Here is a 20,753-nt window from a genome sequence, read left to right as displayed (position 1 = left end):
CTTAGAGAAAAAGTAATTGAATAAAAACAATCTTAACTGAATCTTAGAATTACACACTGTTTTTCAGAGCAACATAACCATTTTGGTTTAATTAACATTTTATTGTGGTAATTTATATAAAAGACCTCACGTCTAAACAAGCCCTCAGTAATCCACCTGGTTGTCACTATGCTCCTTGAAGGACCTGTTAGGCAATCCATATACTGATCTGTACTAACTTGGGCGTCAGAGTAAACCCCCGGAAAAGAATTCTGGGCCTTTCTAATCCCTTGGTGTGTTTTGTAGGAATCATCAGCATCTTCATCCAAAGATCTTACTGCATAACTGGCAAGGAATTAAATTAAAACCTCCACCAGCAAAAATCATCTGATTAACAACTAATCAGGAAATTAAGATCTTAATTAATTGTTCTTTAAAATCAGATAGAAACAAATATGCAAGGATTGCTATGTCATCACGGCCTAAATGTTGCACTTAACATTTTCAGGCTGTAATGTTAAATAAGTAAAGTTTATTACTCAGTCCTCTCACTAATATTCTTCTCATTTAGAATATTTCATTTTAAGAAGAAAGAAATTTAATTAATGTTTTTGACACATATTTAGAAGATAAAATATATCCATGTGAGATCTCGTTAGATTCGTCTTAATGTATACATTTTTTTTGTGTATTTTTTATAATTTTTTATTATATATATTTAGAGATATTAAAATTTAAAATTTATATTAAAAATTATACAAAAAGTAAATAAAAGGAGCAAAAAGAAACGGATTGAGTAGTTTTGAGTATATTTGGGGAAAAGAATTCAAACTAAAGTAAAATTCGCATCTTGGAGTGTTAGAACTCTCCAACGAGATATTTGAAGGTAACATTTAGATGTAACATCAACATTTTTCGTATACATAGAGTAAAAGTGTATAACAGGATAAGTACATTTAAATTAAGAATATTTTAAAAATTATTTCATAGTTATCTTTTCTTGTAACATAGTTACTTTAATAATTATGAATTTTTGGCTCAATCATGACCATAAATTTTTTTTATTTTAGTGAAATCAAGGGTGTAGAGTCCTTACCCTTCTCATTTTCAACCCCTTCTCAATGGATCCCTCCCATATATATATATATATATATATATATATATATGAGAAAATATGGAAATTGTAGAAGAGAATGAGTTGGTATCATGATAGATGAATAGTTAGACATTGATGTTGTAGAGGTGCATAAATAAATGATAGACTCATATGTGTGATAGTGTGATGCAAATGATCAAAACATTATATAAAAGAAACACTCAACGTATGATTCAAGGAGAAATTAGATAGTGTGATGCAAATTATGTAAACATTATATAAAAATTGTATATTGACGATGAACTAAATGATCATACTAGACACACACCAAGTGACTTCAAGAGTTTTCATAGAGGCTTTGGATATAGTAAGTATGAACACCATCAAGCTAGTGACGTATAGAAGTTGAGAAACCCTAGTTACTAAAATCGATAGATTTTGGACAAGGAGAATTGATAAGACTTAAGAGAAATTATCTATGCTGTAAGGTTGTAGTAATTGAATGTTTTCACCTATGCACGAACTCCTAGTCCTTGATGTTCTTATAAATTCAAGCTTGTTTAAGAATGAAGTTTTTGAATAAGGAAGAATCAAATAGGCATGTTTTTTTTGCAAAAATTGTGGATATATTTAATTGGACAAATAAAAAAGATATGTATCCAACTTTAACCAAGACGAAAAATTATATTATTTGTACGATTAAGAGCATTTTAAGGAGAAATAAAAAATGTTGCTATAATGAAAAATAGAGTGACAGTGACAATGACAGCAACAACAACAAAAATTCTCCTTTAATTCAATTTCTATTTGTTTAGTAACTAGTAACTCTTCAATTTTTTTGGAAATATTGATTCTTTGATTTTATGGAAAAGTAGAGCAATAATTAAATCCAAATTCTTGCAAAGTTTGTACAGCCTATAAATATTAAACCCTGAGCAGCTACACCTCAGACATACTCTAACTTCAGGCAAATATTTAGTTAATTTAATAATAAAAAAAGAAAAAAAATAGAAAGATAACCTTAAAAATAATACAACTTAATTTTGCAGAATGAGAAGAATTAACTAGATCATAACACACATACAATCATGCCAAATCCTTAATTCAAATTAACATTATCTTTAAATATTAATCTACAACCTTATCATATTCAATGAGTTCATAGAAACATAGATACAAGTAACAAGATCATATAGTTAACTCAAAAAAAAAAAAAATAGAGGGTCATATACTTTTAACATGAATTCTATATTTCTATACATAGAACTATAAATGTTGAATTTTATTTTATAGTATAAAATAAATAAAAACTCCATATGTTGATTTGTTATCAATTAATTAATACTTTTCCTTTTGAGAAACTCAAGAACAGATTGAGCAGTACAATAAGCTATAGCTTGAACAGTAACCATAGGATTAACCCCTAAAGCCGTAGGAAAAACACTGGAATCAGCCAAATAAAGCCCCTCAACATCCCAACACTCACCCATTTGGTTCACCACTGAATTGTTTGGATCAATTCCCATTCTACAACTCCCCATTTGGTGTGCCGAAGCAATTGGCATTGACAAACCTTGTATCCCTTTTGAACTTTCCCTTTTTACGAAATTCTCGAACTCATGGCAACTCACTTTCTTTACGTTTATACTTTCTCCACTTTGATGGTGGGTCCCTATCTCCTCCGCACCCGCTGCGGCTAGTATTCTTAGCATCTTTTCTATCCCTTTTTTGAGATTTGATTCATCAATGGCGTCCATTTTATATGTTATGTCGAATGGAGAATCGGATATTGTCCCAGATCCTATGTCTCTTGCAAGGGCTATGAAATGGGCTGTTCTTGAAAACCTTGTCATTTGATGCTTCAATTGTGAGCCTGATGTTGCAAAATAAATTAATTTTTTTTTTTCAAAATTTGGTATTGTATATACTTCGTCTTTTATGACATCTTTTAGTTAAAGAAAAAATATTTTTATGATATATATTCTAGGTATAACTAGTTATATCAAGGGTGGGTTCCAAAGAAAAATAATTAATATTGATAATTTAAATTCAAAAATTACACTTGACCAAAGTTTTAATAAAAATGCTTATAATTTTAAAATTATTTCTCAAGTTGAGCTAAAGTTTATATTATGAAAATTATGCTACTAGGAGTCATTATTAAAAATAAAAATAAAAATAAAAAATAAAAAATAAAAACTCTTCGGTCAAAAATTTTATCTGTACCAAATCAATAAACATAAAAAAACTATGACATTTGATGTAGATACACATTTAATTTGCAAAAATAATGTCTTCAACCAATTAGTTATTAATTTGTTCCAAATTAATTTTTAAAGAATATAAAATTTAATGTAAATTTGGAACCATAACTTCTTTTTGAAAAACAAAAAAAAAGTAGATTAGAACTTCTTTTGGAACCTTGTTTTGAAGTGTTAAATAATTAAAAGTATACAAAATCATTCAAATTCATGTAGTGTTAATTGACACCTCCATTACTTGAACTCAAGTACTGATGTATGATATTGGTACATATTTAAGTGTCAGATACATCAAAATATTTAATTTTACGCCTATAATGAAATATCTAAGTGTCATACCAATATCAGAGTCATGAAGATCAGACACGAATATATAAAGCAAAATAAAGAGTCTAAATAACTGGATTGACACTATTCATGCTACGTACATTTGCCCCTATAAGTTAGGACTCTCAATTTCGTGTAAAGATTATCAATATAAATCAAACATATACAAAATAAAAACAATAAAATAATATTTTTAAGGAAAAACTATCTAGAATAATTCAATCTATTCATTATTTTTCTATAATAATTTCATCTATTGATAAACCATGAATAATCCCAACTTTGAGGGATAGAGTAAACCCGATAACCGGATGACTTGTTATATAGCAAGCTTTTTTTAAAAAAAAAGATAAATTAAAATAAAATGTCAAAAAATTTGTTAAAAAATATTTAAAAAAAATATATAATTTTTTTTTATTATTTAGAATTTTTTATGTAAATTTTCAAAAATTTTCTCTAATTTAAATTAATTTTTAATTTACTTTTTTGGTGATTTATCTAATATAGTAGACAATCGAATTACCCAAATTTACTATAAGCAAATACCCAAAAATTATTATTGAAAAATCATAAAAATGTTGAATAAGAACAAAACTTCGTATTTTCAATTTCTCACCTGATTTCCAAGGCATCAAAGCTGAAAACATGCCAGGATGTAACGAAGGAGTTTGTATAACAACCCCATATCCACTCTCATTAAAATTTCCAATAACCGTCGACATCGCCGTCATTATACCACCTTCATAACTCCTCTTCTCCTTTTCCGGCCACACATTTTCTTCATCCACCTCCAAACACGACAACTTTTCAGCCCCCACCTTATCCGGAAAATAACCCCATGCCATTACAACCGGATGAAGGTGCAGATTCCTCCCTATATTCTCATTCTTAACCCCACTTCTCCTCAACAACGCCGGTGTATTAAGCGCACCACCCGCCAAAACCGTTGTTTTAGCCTCAACAACAAACAAAACCCGATCATTCTTACACCCAACGTCAAACTCCACCCCATTAGCCCGGTCCCGAACCCCCCCATTTCTCCTTTCATACCTTACTTTTCTAACCTCACAACCAACAATTATAGCCCCATTACCGGAATCCACCATATCCTTCAACCATGTCTCACAAGTACCCTTCTTTTTCCCATCCTTGCACCCTAAACAACACCACCCACAATAATGATCCGCCGGAGAATTCCTCGGAATATTCATAACAGGATAACCCAATTCCAAACACCCTTTTCTTAATATTGCATTATTAAACCCTTCATTAATTACATCATTTTGTACACCCATTTTTTGGCATACAACATCAAGTGCTTCTTTATATAAAGGACTATCAAATATTTCTAGTTCATGTACTTGAGCCCATTCTTTGATTACATGTGGTGGCGTTCGAATCGATGCCGACCAGTTTATAGTCGAACCACCACCGACGGTTGAACCGGCTAGAATTGTTACCCCTAAATCTTTGGTTGTTACCATTCCTGCACCTTCATACATTTTATCTAGACTAGGACCTTCTAGAAGTGATAGATTTGTCCTAGCATTATATTCTCCTTTTTCTATAACAAGTACTTTATACCCTGCTGCAGCTAAGACACCGGAAATTACACCGCCGCCGCTTCCGGAACCCACCACTACGACGTCGCATTGGATGGTTGTTGTTGGCGTTTGATGGTGTCTTTTTGTGGATGTTACAGGAAAGCCAAAACGTTTAAGGGTCTCGATAAGGGTATCTGGGGGACATTTTGCATTAACTATGCGTTCGAATAGTGGGCCATATATGTTTTCTTTGGGTTGGGTTTGGGCTTGGGTTTGGATTTGGATTTGGGCTTCTTTGTTTGGGCTGTAGGGATATGGTGTGACTTTGAAATTACAAATTTGTTGGGTTGGGTCGTTTTTCTTTTTTGATTTGAAATCTGGGTCTGGCCCACAGTACCCGATTGCTTTCCATGATGGGTTTTCTTCATTCTCATCCACCTGATATTAATGACATAACGTTTGACCTTTCAATTATAAATTATACTAATAGCAAATAGGAAGGGAGGGAAAAACTACATGAAGTAGTAGTACTAATGATCGTGGCATAAATATCATCCATAATTTGAGACCTACCAACCAATATCTCATTAAATTTGATATAATAACATGCATGGTTGAAACTCATCTCATCTGGTACTAGGGTATTTAAAATTAGATAATTGATTGATTCAGATCGGAAATTTGAATATCTCGTTTTTTAATAATAAAAATTATGATTCAGTTTCAATATGAAAAAATCAAATAATCCAATTTAATCCGAATTGTTTTAAATTTTTATATTTTTTGGGTTTTTTTTAAACAATTTGCATTTTTTTTACATAAATATTTAACTTCACTTTGATTTATTTTTTGATCAAACTTATTTTTTAAACTTTGAAAATAAATTATTTTGGATATATGGTTAGATTTTCAAAAGTATAAATTAATTAAATTATATCGGATATTTTTGCACAACCCTATCTGGTACGACCTAATACGATTATAATTTAATTTTAAATATTAGATTATATTATATTTTTAAAGTTTACTAAATCATATAAAAGTTAATTATTATATGCTTAACATAATATTGACATTTAAAATTTATCATCAAATGATGTGTTAAAGAGATTAAATTTATTCATAGTATTTTATTTTGTTTAGCTTTTTATTCTTTAAAATACACTATTGTTCTCATTAATGAACACCCTTACGGAGTGTGTTAGCTTATGTTTCCTTTTACATAGCAACTAAATATTGAAAATATATATGAATGTAAAATAAATAATTATATTTTGATTTTTTGGGATGAGAGCAGCAACAACAAAAAATTACAGAAAATATTTGCCTATGTACAGTCATACAAAAAATTGTGTTCTTATTAAGCACATTACATGATCTTTCCCGCGTACTATACACCTCCCGTATGTTTTAACATTTAATTTTAATTTTTTTTTTATCATTTTACATTTATTTTTCAATATATATATATATATATATATATATATATATATAATAATATATATATATATATATATATATATATATATATATATATATATATATAAATATATATATATATATATATATATATATATATATATATATATATATATATATATATATATATATATATATATATATATATATATATATATATATATATATAACTTCAGCATGGATATTTCCAGTTCACTTCAGTTTAACTAATAATGTTTCATTTAATTAAAATAATCAGAGAGTTCTTATTCATCGTCCATTATAATTTCCATTTCATTTCTCAATATTATAAAATGATTTCCCAAATGCCGTATGTAGGGTTTAGATCGAGAGGTCCGTCTGGATCTACACAACCTTATCTATTATATAATAGCAAAATGGTTGTTTAATTTTTATCGATAGCAAACATAATTTAAAAATACACATAATTTTAGGAGCCAAAAATATTCTATTTTAATTTGAATTAAAAAAAAAATCTTTAGCCCTATAAAAATAAAAGACAATTCATAGACATCGATCCCGCTCATATATGAAATACATAAATTCTCGTAAGAGACGGTCTCTTTGAGAGATCATCTCTAATTAGACTGGTCCAAAAAGGAAAATATTGAGTAAGTTTTTTGGTAGAAATTAAGAATATTGTAAGTAGACATTTAAAATATTGTAAGTACTTTACTCGGTGGGCATTATGGATATGATAAGTAGATTAGTAGGCTAAGTTTCTCGGTAGGTATATTGTAAATAGGCATTAAGGATAATATAAATATGCATTAACAATATAGTTAATAAACATTAAAATTTAATAGATTGAACTTAAAAAACACCCATTGAAAAGACGTCTTACATGAGACCGACCGTATAAGATATAGTCACATAAAATGTGTCACTGATGGAGCTTTCAAGATACCTTTTCACCTAACAGTTCCCCAACCTCCCCAACTAATAAGGAAAAATTGACACAGCAGCTAATATTATCTGTGATCATTACATTCATCTTACGTGGCGTAAGCAATATATTCATAAGTATAAATCTAGGGCGTTGAGTTAAATGACCTTATACTTCAACGTAACAATCTTGTAAATTGTAATTTTACTTTCGTCCATCAATAATTATAAATGTTAATGTCTTAGAACACAAAAAGTTAGCTTGCATGTTTATTTAGGTGTAAATTTTAAGATTAGTTTATTTTTCTAATTAATTACTTTTTAAGATTGTAATGATGATTTTAGGTTTATATAACTGTTCACTCGAAGACTAAAATAAGTGATCATTTCATAAGAATATACTTCTATATTAGTTGCAACATTTGCAAAAATGGCACTATTCATTCACTACTCTTAATTTGTGATTAGTTTTTAATTTATAGATTAAAATATAGTCAAGTGAGGTCTTGTTTGATTCATCTCATTGCAAAGATTATTAATATTAAATTTTTATAATTTTTTATCATACATAATTAGAGATATTAAGGATTGAATTAGTGCATGGGACTGCGTAAAAAACAAATATTGCAAGTAAATTGAAACGGAGGAAGTATGTGATTATTTTTTGTATCATAAGTCCAATTTATTTTTTATCACTATTCAATTATCATACTTCATTTGTATTTATTCTTAATCTATAAGTTAAACCATAGTCATGTGAAATCTTATTTGATTAACCCCAATACAAGGATTATTAATGTCAACTTTTTATTATACGTAAATAAGAACAATTAGAACTATCAGATGTTAAAATATTTTCTTGAGAAACGTGAAAAACTAAATGTGACTAATCAAATCGGACCAAACCGTAATTTTAATATTTGGTCTGGTCTACGGTCCAAACAGTCTGGTCTGTTTTTTTTCAAAAAAAATTACAGTTTACGGTTAGGTCCCGGTTTTTTATTTTTCAGACCAGACCAGACCGCAAACCATACTAAGACCAAAAATTATAATTTTTTATAAAAAATATGTTGCTATCTAGATATTTCGAGATGTAGTTATTTTTATATAATAATATATACTAAAATAATGTTAATGCAATCAACTAATTACAAATTATTATATTTTGTGATCGTAGGTGCGAAATTTTTGTATAAACACTTATATTATTTTGGCAAAAATATAAAAATAAAAAACCGTAGATTAGACCAGACCAGACAGTTGTAGAACGGTTTGGTCTGGTCCAATCTATTGATATAAACGTTTGGTCCGGTCTGGAAAATGTCCATACCGAAATTTTTGGTCTGATTTAATTTTAGTGTCAGATCAGATCAAACCAGACCTTTTGCACCCTTAAATGCTTTGGTGTTGCATGTCTACGTTGCCTCATTTATTTTTAAACACACGACGGTCTTATCACAATTCAGTTTTCATTACGTACGATTTTTATGAGTACTTATCTAAAAGAAACTTTTTACTTTAGTTATAAGATTGTGAACGGTGTCAAAAAAGTCAAATGAAATTATATTACTAAAATAAAGGAATTACAACTTTATTAGTTTTAGGAGTAATTTTTAGCACTATGAATTGATTTTAGTAACCATCTTTGAACCTCTGAGTTTGTCATCATTTACTCCTTGTTTGAGTTATCCACGTTTAGTTCTTAATCACATTAACCATAGTTTAAGGCAGGAGGAATACACGAGGAAGTTAATTAAAAGTTAGAAAATGAGACATAACAAGATGCTATACATTACGAAACTCTACGTATTATGGATTGGAAAAATTACAAAAAATTACCTAATTTATAACATCTTTTACAAAAAATTATCTAATTTAATTTTTTTTGCAAAAAACTACTTTATATGATATTTTTGTTTTCAAAAGGCTACCACTTAACGAAAACCGTCAGTTGACCGTCAAGTGAAGCATTAACTTTGCATGTGAGAGGCACATGAATCCTTCCTCTGATGAGTATTTTATTTTTGGTTTATGTGAAGCCTTTTGTTTTTATTAATGAGTTATTTTTTGTTCCTTGAATTAATCAGTTTTTTGGTGATGAGTATTTTTGAATTTGACTTAAAAACTTTGATTTTTTTCATTTTTGAGATAAAAAACTCTGATAATAGGGATGTATACATGGATACAGATAAAAATTTTTATAAACTTGTAGAGGATGAACTTTGAATAAAAAGGTGAATTTGCCCACATGTACCTGTTCATCTCAATGACTCAGTGAAAAGGTTTAAAAATATAAAAGAAGAAAATGAAAATGTAGAGAAAGAGAACGTTCTAGATGGAACCCGAAAGAAGAAAAGAAAAGTAGAAAATGGGGATTCAGAGAAAGAGAAGGAGAAGAAACCAAAGAAGAAGATTCATAGAAAGGAGTATGTCATGTGCCTCTCACATGCAAAGTCAATGTCTCACTTGATGGTCAATTGACGGTTTCCATTAAATGGTAGCGTTTTGAAAACAAAATTATCATATAAGGTAGTTTTTTGCTAAAAAAAATTAAATTATGTAATTTTTTTGCAAAAAATGCTATATATTAAATAGTTTTTTGTAATTTTTCCTAATAAATAATATCAAATGAAAAGATGAAGAGTAAATATCAATTTAAAACATATAGTTGAGTAGGTTGACAGGATTGATTCTTTTAAAAAAGTAGTATTGTTTCCTAAATGTATTAGAAGTAACACTTTCATATTCATAATTAATAATGATATGGGGTGTTTTGTTAGCTTTTTAGTTAGTTTTTTGAATCGTTTTTGGCTTTTGGCTTGTGGATTGGTTAAATAGTTTTAAAAGGTGTTTGGTAATAGCTTTTAAAGAAACTGAAAAGCTTGCTTTTGAGCCAAAATGAAAAAATTGCTCCGGCTAGCTTTTTTGGTTGGCTTTTGGCTTGTTGGCCCATTTTTTCTCTAATAAATAGCAAACAACCATCACTCAAATTTACAAAACATCTCTACAAACAATTAGTTTTTTCAGCTAACTTAAAAGCCAACAAAACAGTCAACATTTCCAGCTGGTCAAACAAGTCAACTAAAAAAGCCAACAGTCAATTGCCAAACACCCCATTATCATTAAAATATTAAAATGGGCTAGCATTTAAAATATTTCTTTTTTCTTTTACTATATACTATACTCCCTCAGTTCTTTAATAAAGTTCGCAAAAGAAATGTTCACGGGAATTAAGAAAAACAAAATATTTTGATAGTGGATATATTATTTAATTGAATAATAAATTTGATCGGAGAAAAGTAAGGATCATAAGAATTAAAAAATATTAAAAAAAATTAGTGGAAAAAAATATAGGAACCACAATTAATAAAAAATTAGTTTTATAAAGTTAGATGGAAACATGGGGGGACCATAAGGAATATTAAGATATTAAATTGAAGTTAGTGGAGGATATGTGAAGTACATAAGCATTATAAAAAATATTAAAGTGAGTATGAATAAGGTTATTTTTGTCAAAAATTTGTAACATAAATGGAAAGATGGGAACAGTAAATGAAACACCCAAAATGACAAATGGGAACTTCTTTAAGGAACGGAGGTAGTAATATTAACCTGAAGCACATAACTGTACATCAGCAAAATGTTGTATTTTTATGAGTAGTTAGTATCAAGGAAACACGGACACGCCACTTGACACACGTGTCGCGTATCGGACACGTGTCGGACACGGACACGCGACGGACACACGAAAATCCGTGTCCGACACGCCAAATGAAGTGTCCAATATTTTAATATTTTTTCGGACACGTGGACACGGCAAGGACACGTTTTTTAAAAAAAAATAAAAGAAGATGAAAAAGAAGAAGTTGCACGGCGAAGTTGGAAGAAGGAAATGCAGTGTGGAGAGGAAAGAGAAAGTGAAGAAGAAGAGATGGGTTTTTTTGGATTTTTTTAAATGATTAAATTAAAGTGTTTTGATGAATTGGGTGAATGAAAAATTTGACATTAATTTAATTTGATTGAAGGAAGAAGATGAAGAAAATGGCCCTTGTGGAAAAGAGAGTGAAAAGGGGTTGATGGAGGTGGAAGAAAGATTACTGAATTGATTTTCTTTCCTTTCTATTCTAATCTATTCTTCCTGTAGTAAGTTGTACTTGTCTTTTGGTTTTATCTTTTTCTTTATTTTTTTTCTTTATTTGATTAGACTGTTGTTTATTTGGTACTTATTTGCATTTTATGTGAGTTTTATGTTTTTAAAGTGTTTATTTACATATATCAAATGAAAGATTGTAAAATTATCTTTAATTTGATATATTTATTATATTACCATTTTCGTGTCCCCGTGTCCGCCATTTTTGAGTTGGCGTTTTCTCGTATTCGTGTCGTGTCCGTGTCCGTGTCCGTATCCGTTTTAGTGCAACCTATGTTAGTATTTGATAAAGAAAATTGTTCTTTAGTAGGTAGTTTCTAATTAAAATAAATATCTTTATAGATAGTTTTTGAAAAAAAGATAATTGTTATTCTAAATAATTTATAGCAAAAAGGATATTTTTTATAAATAGTTGTTTAACAAAATTTCTTTATGTTATTGTAGAGATTATAAAAATCCTATGAGAAATAATCTTCTTACATCAGAAATAAATTGACAGCAACAACATATGTTAACGTTAACGTTACCGTGACCACTTTTTCGCTTACTGAATCACTTTTAAGCATTAATAGGACAGGCAATTGTCAAATTTAATTTTTGATAGCCCGAAAAGAATGGTTACCCGTTTCTTTCAAAAATAATTATATAAATATAAAGATGCTAAGTTCATAACTTATTTTAATTTTTATAGTTTTATTTGTTAGTTTTATTTTAATTTTTCATGGAAAATGACATTCTTGTTAGTAGCAATTAAGATATCTCATTTATATAAATGTGCTAACTCAAGAAATTATACTTATGATTCGTGAAAATTTTAAATTGGTTTTATTTAATTAAATATGGTTTTTAATAACTAATTCTTTTCTTATATTTATCTATGCTTATTTTTTGTGATTTGTTTTCTTTTTGCACTACTGATATTATTAAGATAAATTATTTAATTTGTTTACTGAATTTAACTCATTTTACAGTATGTTATTATATTAAATAAAATGGAGTCTTAGGCAAAGGTTCTTGATTATATTTTAATTATGTACTTAAGTTTTATTCAAGCTAACTAGCTAGTTACCTTAAAATAATAAAATTTGGTATATATAAGTTTATTTAAATAACCATATATCAATCCTATTCAGTAAAGACAAGTCCAATATTATTAACTTACAATTCAAAGGAGAAAAATAATATTCTATGAAGTAGTAAAAATAAGTTTTTTCCGTAAAAATAATGTTAATATAGTAATTAAAATAAGTTCAATCTAATAAAAGTAAATTCAATTAAATAAAAAATATGAACTTCAATTATAATTAGGTAAACTGAATAAGATCATAACCAAGTCAAATATCTAAACTCTTTTTTTTTTCCCTTAAACGGAAAAATAATTATGCAAATATAAACGCATAAGTAAAAATAATTTTGAAATCATTATCTACGAAACATAAATACAAAAGAAAACTACATATTTTATTTAGTAAAAAAAAAAAGTTTTTATCGAAAAACATATCAATAAAAATAGTCAATAAAACTTGACATAAGTGAAGTAGGATTCAGAGATTGTAGAAAGGTTAAATCTAATGAACTCGAGTCCTATCCATTTAATAAATGTAAGAGATGATCCACTGTATAAATAGATGGTTGGCATTCTAGTATAAAACAAATTGCGGGGAATCTTTAAATTTATTGTGACCCTTAGTTGGTTATAATAAATAATATTACTATTAAATCATTTTTTTCCATTACTATAATTTAACAGAGTATTTTATCAATTTTATTTGATGGAACTAAAAAGAGATTGCAAATATTTTAATATTTTATAAATGTCAATTAGGGTTATGATATATTTAGCCTCAAGAAATATTTTTAATTTTAATCACATTATTCAAAGAATCAAGTCATTAAATTGAAAATGTATCATCAAATTACTCGTCAATTAATATAGTTATCCCAAATAATTAAATAATATTATACAACATTTGATTAGTTATCCCAAATAATATAATTAATTAAATTACTTATATTAATTAGAAATGGATCCATTAGGCCATCTTTGGTGGAAGTGGTTTTGAAGGAAAGGAAACAAATTGGGAAAATAGACACTTTCCCACATATTTGGTATGGAAATTGATAATGCATGGTAAGAACTTTTTTTGAAGCTTTTAAGGGATTTATACTAGACTAGGCAAAGATTTTCTCTTGGTATCAAATAGTAATTAAGACTATTTAAAAATAATCGATTTGAATTATCTAATATTCGCTTTTAGAAATTGGATGCTTTATTTGATTTTTGATAATTGGATAATTTAGATCGAATATCTTATTTTTAAATTGGATACTGAATCCGGATCAGAATATTAGTAAAATCGGATATTCGCTTGTAATTTTTATTATTTTCTATTTTTAATATATATATATATATATATATATATATATATATATATATATATATATATATATATATATATATATATATATATATATATATAAATTTTGTTTAGATTGTTAAATTTACTAATATGTACAACTCTCGACTATAACTAATTTGCATAACTATTTGATTGTTAATTAATTCAAACTTTAGAAAATCCAATCGTATTCCCAAAATGATTTGTATTCAAAGTTAAAAAAATAAGCTTGATTAAAAAAAGAAAGTATAGTAAGCTTAAATATTTACGTGTAAAGAACTTAAAATTGTTTTAATAATAAAACCAAAAAAATATAAGAATTTAAAACCGGATATCCGGCATCTGATCATGATTTTCATTATTCGAATTTCCAGATTCAAATCGATCTAATATCCGATTTTGAATACATTATCTTTACAGGTTTAAACATTTTTTAAGTAAATTTCATCCACACATATAAACTCTTTTTTAATACATTATAAGATAGTGCCCATGCGATGCACGGCTTTATCAAATTTTCTGACATATTTGTATAAATTAAAAAATTAAAATTTTAAAAATAAATTATACATTATAGTTATATTTCGTTTCACTCTAAACAGTTTTATACATTACGTACATTATATCATATTTTGCATTGTGCGTAATATAGGTATATTTATACTTTCCTTTTTTTTTCTTTTGAATAAAAGAGCAAATGGTTCATACCCTGAGTACAATATGAAATTATGAGTTTTTTTTAATAAAAAATAACATATCAATTTTTGCTGACAAAAATAACTAATACATTAATTTATAGAAGTATTAAATATTTTTATTATTAATAACACACTTTAAAATCAAATATAAATACATAGAAATATGTAAAATTATTTTATTAGTTTAAACGACAAAGAAAATTTTTTCTCATAAAAAATATAAGTGACTTATACTCTCCATTTCCAAACGTTTTTCTCTTTTACTTTTTGCACAATTTTTAAAGTAAATTTTGAGCCTTAATATCTCTAAATACGCATCACAAAAAATTATAAAAATAATATAATAAAAAAATATGCATTAAGACGAATCTAACGAGATCTCACATGGATATATTTTATTATTTATATATGTCTAAAAATCTTAATCAAATTTCTCTGTCTAAAATAGAATATTCTAAACAGGAAAAACATTAGGAAACGGAGGGAGTATAATGATAGTCACAACCTAAATCATATTAGAATTAATCATTGCATTTAAGTAACCAAGAGTATAAATAACAAAAACAAATCCTAATAAAAGTATATTATGTTTTAACCATTTCAAAATATCCAATAAATAATATTAATTTAATTAATAAAATTGAAAACACTTTATAAATAATTGAAATAAATGAAATATAATATATAGTTTTCTAATACATTAATGTGATTTGGCCTAAAAAACAAAAAAATAAAATAAATCAGAATAATAATATATTCAAAATAAGAAAGTAGTAAGTCAAAGATAATCGTAATAATAATGATATAATTATTAAATTTTAAAGGGAAAATTTTTAATGAGAAAGCGACACATAAGCAATTTTAAAAGGTGATGATGTCAGCCGTATTTTGTTTTAGTAATAGTTATAGATATTATATATACATAATTTAATTTCTCTTTATATTTAACATCACATTTACTACACTAATTAAATAAAGGACAAAATATTACAACTTTTCCTATTCTCTTAAAATAATCACTATCAATTTTTGGTTTTTGTTTCTAGATTTATATTCTTTTATATTTCTAAATTCTAAATACTCTATTTGCATCGATTTTTGTTTGAGTAATCGTAACTTCTTATTTTATATTCCTTTCTTTTAATTAAAATTAAATCCCATTTAAACTCCATTTTAATATTGTTATATACGTACACAATTCAAATTCTTTGTTCGTTTAACTTAAAATTTACTCTTTGATGCTTTCATACGGAGCCGGAGGGAGTAATACATTATGAACATAACAAACAAGTGAATAAATAATATGAGAAATATGAACATATCAAACAAGTGATCAATAAATAATAAAATATGAGAAATAAATTGGTACCTTACTAAAGAAAGCCAATAAAATGAGGAGTTTAATGCCAAAAAAGCCCATTCGAAAAAGAAGGAACCAACTTGTAGACAAATAGAGGACGAATTGTTGGCGTCTTTCAAGGGAGAGTTCAGAGAACTTGAGAACAAAAGGAAAACGTGGAGACCAATTGCGACTTCCACCACCAAATATAAAAGTGCCTAATCTTGTCGATAACATAAATAACATTAGACGTATTAGAAATACATGATGTCGAAGTCTCTGGCTTATCATCTTCCCCAACTTCAGTTCATGCACCAAATTTACAATTACACAAAGTTAGCTACACAAATCATCATATCATATTATATATTTTCTCATTCTTAAAAAAAACTCAAAGTTGTTAGGCCGTGACATTTCATCACATAATCATTCTTGGATTCACTTGTGTGGACCCACCCACGAGACATCCATGCACTTGAGCCCACAAACTTACGAGTAATGAGCATTTACTTGCGTACACACTTAATAAGATTTATTCGTTTACAAAATTATATGATTATAGGAGGATTACTATCAAACATATATACAAGTCTAATCACTATTTTAGTAATATAAAATCTTTCTTATATTTAAAATATTTTCAACATACGTATTAATTTAATATAGAAAATAGTACCTTAGTAACAATATCTAATTTACTATTGTTAAAACTTAACTCATTAGGCTATGAGAAAGCGAGCCTATAACTAAGCTTATCTATTATATGAACACGTGCGGATTTTTTTTCTTGAAACATAAATTAATTTCATAATTATTTTTCCGTATAAAAAATTTAGAATAGATACTTTAATTGATTTTTTCATGAATGAAAAATATTTGAAAATTTTAAATTGAAGATTTAATTTTTTAAAAAACATGTAAATTAAAATATACTATTCGGGTTTTTTCAGTTTATTGCTAACGTGAATGCTTAACTTGTTTAATCGTAAATTCGTAACTATATTATTAGTTGTTTATTCAATTGATAATAACATAGATATTTGATAAAAGTTTGTAACTTTTAGATATTAATTATATATTAGAGAATAGCTAGCTAGGTCGCGAAGGGAAAAGATGACATGATAAGATCCGAGTAGCTTATTTATTTTGACAAGAGTCATTAAATAGATATGTTTTGTGCTATTTAACCCATCAACAAAATAAAAAGTCAAAAACCAAGCAATAAGTTAAAGAAAAAACTCATTACCCAACAAAAATGTTACGGTATATATTTCAAAATTGTTTGGAAAATAAATTTTGATTGAAGTTGTTGGTTAGAGATATTCGCTATTGTAACTAGCAGAAAATATTGATTTATTTGTTAGCCATCTGTTTAAGCTAGTTGTTATAATTTTTTTTGAACTGTAAAACAATCATAAGAAAAATCCAAATTAATCGATGAAAAAGATATTTCTATATAGTAGTTGTTATTTTAGTTTTGCCTAAAATTCAATTTTTCAATTGATTAAAAAGTCATTTATTAAACATTTTTTTCAACTTTCAAACAAATTAAAAAACCAAAAATCAACTAAAAATTCAAAAAATCATTTGCCCTTCCCATCTCTTAAAGTATTGATTTATTTGTTAGCCATGTGTTTAAGCTAGTTGTTATAATTTTTTTTGAACTGTAAAATAATCATAAGAAAAACCCAAATTAATCGATGAAAAAGATATTTCTATATAGTAGTTGTTATTTTAGTTTTGCCTAAAATTCAATTTTTCAATTGATTAAAAAGTCATTTATCAAACATTTTTTTCAACTTTCAAACAAATTAAAAAACCAAAAATCAATTAAAACTTCAACAAATCATTTGCCCTTCCCATCTCTTAAAGTATTGATTTATTTGTTAGCCATGTGTTTAAGCTAGTTGTTATAATTTTTTTTGAATTGTAAAACAATCATAAGAAAAACTCAAATTAATCGATGAAAAAGATATTTCTATATAGTAGTTGTTATTTTAGTTTTGCCTAAAATTCAATTTTTCAATTAATTAAAAAGTCATTTATCAAACATTTTTTTAACTTTCAAACAAATTAAAAAACCAAAAATCAACTAAAAATTCAAAAAATCATTTGCCCTTCCCATCTCTTAAAATCATCCCCCCACACAAAAAAAAAGAAGAAAAGATGGTTATTATGGTGCCTACATGCTCAGGAGTACCCGCCATAGAAGCAGAAGTTTTGTAAAATCGAATAACCGACTCATCGGCGGCGTTCTCCGGCGGATCAACAGCCGGTAAAATAGTGTCACAAAGAGCAGTTAGAGATTCCATCTCCATAGCAGTTAACTTATTAGTGTAACTTTCCTTGTCTCCTTCTATTAGAAGGCTTTGTGTATCGATGCTTCCTAAATCTATCACCAATTCTTCTCCCTTTTCATTTCTGAACATATTTCCATTTTCATATTGGCTGAATTCTACACTCATTTTATTGTTTCTTAATTATTTTGTAGGCTTTAAATCAAATAAGGGTGATCTATTTGAGTTGATATTTTACCTCTTTGTAGTGTATAGTCTTATATATATACTATACTATTTGAAGTAGTACGCAATATGTAATGTACACTTCCTTGGAAGGTTGGTAAGTATGTCAAATGAATACATGTGATCTGGATGGTTGAGGCAAGATGAGCGTTGACACCTAAATAACTAATCAAGTATTCATTTAGCCTTAATTAATGTGTCATTATTTTAGGCTTAGTTTGAAATTCTGGTCAAAATGAGTACTCAAACACTAACTTTTTCGACGCACAAATCCAGAATATTTTTAACGTAGTTTTACATGTGTTAGCAACTTTTTCCGTAAAACAAACCTTTTGATCGCTATTATGTGGCGCCTAGTATAAAAATTTAGTGTTAATTTTCCTGACACGCAAATTGAGAAGATATTTAACGTTGTATTTATCGATGCTAATAGTTTATTCTGACATGATGTTTAATTTTTATCCATTGTAATGACTTTTTTAAAAATAAGTAATTATAAAACATTATAAGAAACTTAATAGTAATTTAAATTTAACAATATATGTGGATATTATATATATATATATATATATATATATATATATATATATATATATATATATATATATATATATATATAATATTAATTTTAAAATAAATTTAAAGTAAAAAAACAAAGATCACTAATATAAAGTCAAAGGTAAAAGTTTTGTCAATTAAGTCCTCTTAAGTCAATGTCACTGTAATCGGGCAACTCGATTATAATGCATACACTTTTTAATTTATAATGGTTATACATTATGTAAAATTTTATAGCTATAATTTTTAAAAACCTCATATTTTAACCTTATTACATATTTGATAAATGATTTTTTTTAAAGCAAATAATAGTCATTAACTTAAGATATTATGGGCTTTTGCTATAAAAGTTAATCTAATTTTAAATATTACGAGTGCTATTATTATTTATTTTTGGGTGTGGTCTACCATTCCATGGTGATGTAAGTATCTTTGCTCCCAATACTTAGCGCACCCCACCAAATTAGAAGGTACAACCAACTAATAATTTTGCGACCCAACCAATATACATATTAAAAACGTTTTGCCAATTTATTCAACAAGTTATAATAAATAATAATAATTTTAAATAACTGTCATATTGCATGTAGTTAGTTCGACATCAAAACCAAAGGTTAAAAATATACGTATTAATTATCAATTGGCTCAAGTATAATAAGTTTTGTGCTGAAATTAAATATTAAAACTAGAATGATATTTCTATAAGAGAAGCTGAACTTAAGGACTTGTTTTAATTACCTAATTTTTATTGATTCAACTGATTTTCATTGATTGAAACTGATTAAAAGCTGATTAAAATTGATTAAAATTGATTTTTAGTGATTTATACTGATTAAAATTGATTTTTAATGTAAATGTTTTTTAGGGATAAATCAGCGACTTAACTAATGTTCGTTCGGTTGCGTTTTGCTATCATTAACTTGGAATTTCAATTCATTATACATATACTTTTCTCTGGATGCCAAGATAATTATTGTTCATTCATTTTTAGTTGTTGTTGCTAAGATTAGGGAGTCGCACCATGGGGTTTCTCTAAAGAAGTATATGAGAATTTCTTATGGTTTTTAATTAGCTTGGAGCGTAATTAGGTACGGTTATGACTTAATAAAATTTCTTTAAGGTCTAGAAAGGGCTTCTTCTTGATTCGCAAAGTTGGCTCATTCTCAACACTGACCATTTTATTCAAACAATTCTCTGTTCGCGAATCAAAAAGATGTCATTTAGTTTAGTATTTTTATAATTTATGTGGATGATATGATTCTTTTTAATAACTATACTTTCAAACTATAGTTTGTGCTTTTTTTTCATATGAAAGATTATGTGATTCTCTATTATATTATTCTAGGTATAGTATTTGATAGAAATCTAAATTACTTAATGTCAACGAATTGTCATGCTCTGGCTATGCTTATTGAAGCTAACAAGTATTTTCTAAATTAGATTCGAATGAAAAATAATGTCGAATGATATGAATGATAGATTAAAGAATATAAATAACAACGAACAACTAATATAG

General features: G+C 27.0%; 1 protein-coding gene across 1 annotated transcript; it reads right to left on the bottom strand.

Moving 5' to 3' along the window:
- Positions 1–2,164: 2,164 nt before the first annotated feature.
- On the bottom strand, positions 2,165–18,829 carry LOC130804706 (long-chain-alcohol oxidase FAO4A-like). The gene is made up of 4 exons (XM_057669253.1): positions 18,344–18,829; positions 16,188–16,457; positions 4,280–5,645; positions 2,165–2,948 (listed from the first exon to the last, which is right to left on the bottom strand). The coding sequence occupies exons 1-4, from the start codon at positions 18,620–18,622 to the stop codon at positions 2,410–2,412; spliced, it is 2,454 nt and encodes an 817-aa protein (XP_057525236.1). The 5' UTR covers positions 18,623–18,829; the 3' UTR covers positions 2,165–2,409.
- Positions 18,830–20,753: the final 1,924 nt, after the last annotated feature.

Source organism: Amaranthus tricolor, chromosome 17 (genome assembly GCF_026212465.1).
Source record: "Amaranthus tricolor cultivar Red isolate AtriRed21 chromosome 17, ASM2621246v1, whole genome shotgun sequence".
NCBI lineage: Eukaryota > Viridiplantae > Streptophyta > Magnoliopsida > Caryophyllales > Amaranthaceae > Amaranthus > Amaranthus tricolor.
Note: the sequence above shows the minus strand (reverse complement) of the source record. Positions and strands in the feature narration are given on the sequence as shown.

Bases quoted from the DNA above. Each gene is read 5' to 3' on its own strand.
- LOC130804706 (XM_057669253.1), bottom strand. From the start codon at position 18,622: ATGAGTGTAGAATTCAGCCAATATGAAAATGGAAATATGTTCAGAAAT. The intron at 5,646-16,187 runs GTACCAATTTAT...CATTAATATCAG, and splicing joins TATTGGCTTTCTTTAGTAAG to GTGGATGAGAATGAAGAAAA. The intron at 2,949-4,279 runs GTGAGAAATTGA...TTGCAACATCAG, and splicing joins TTTGATGCCTTGGAAATCAG to GCTCACAATTGAAGCATCAA.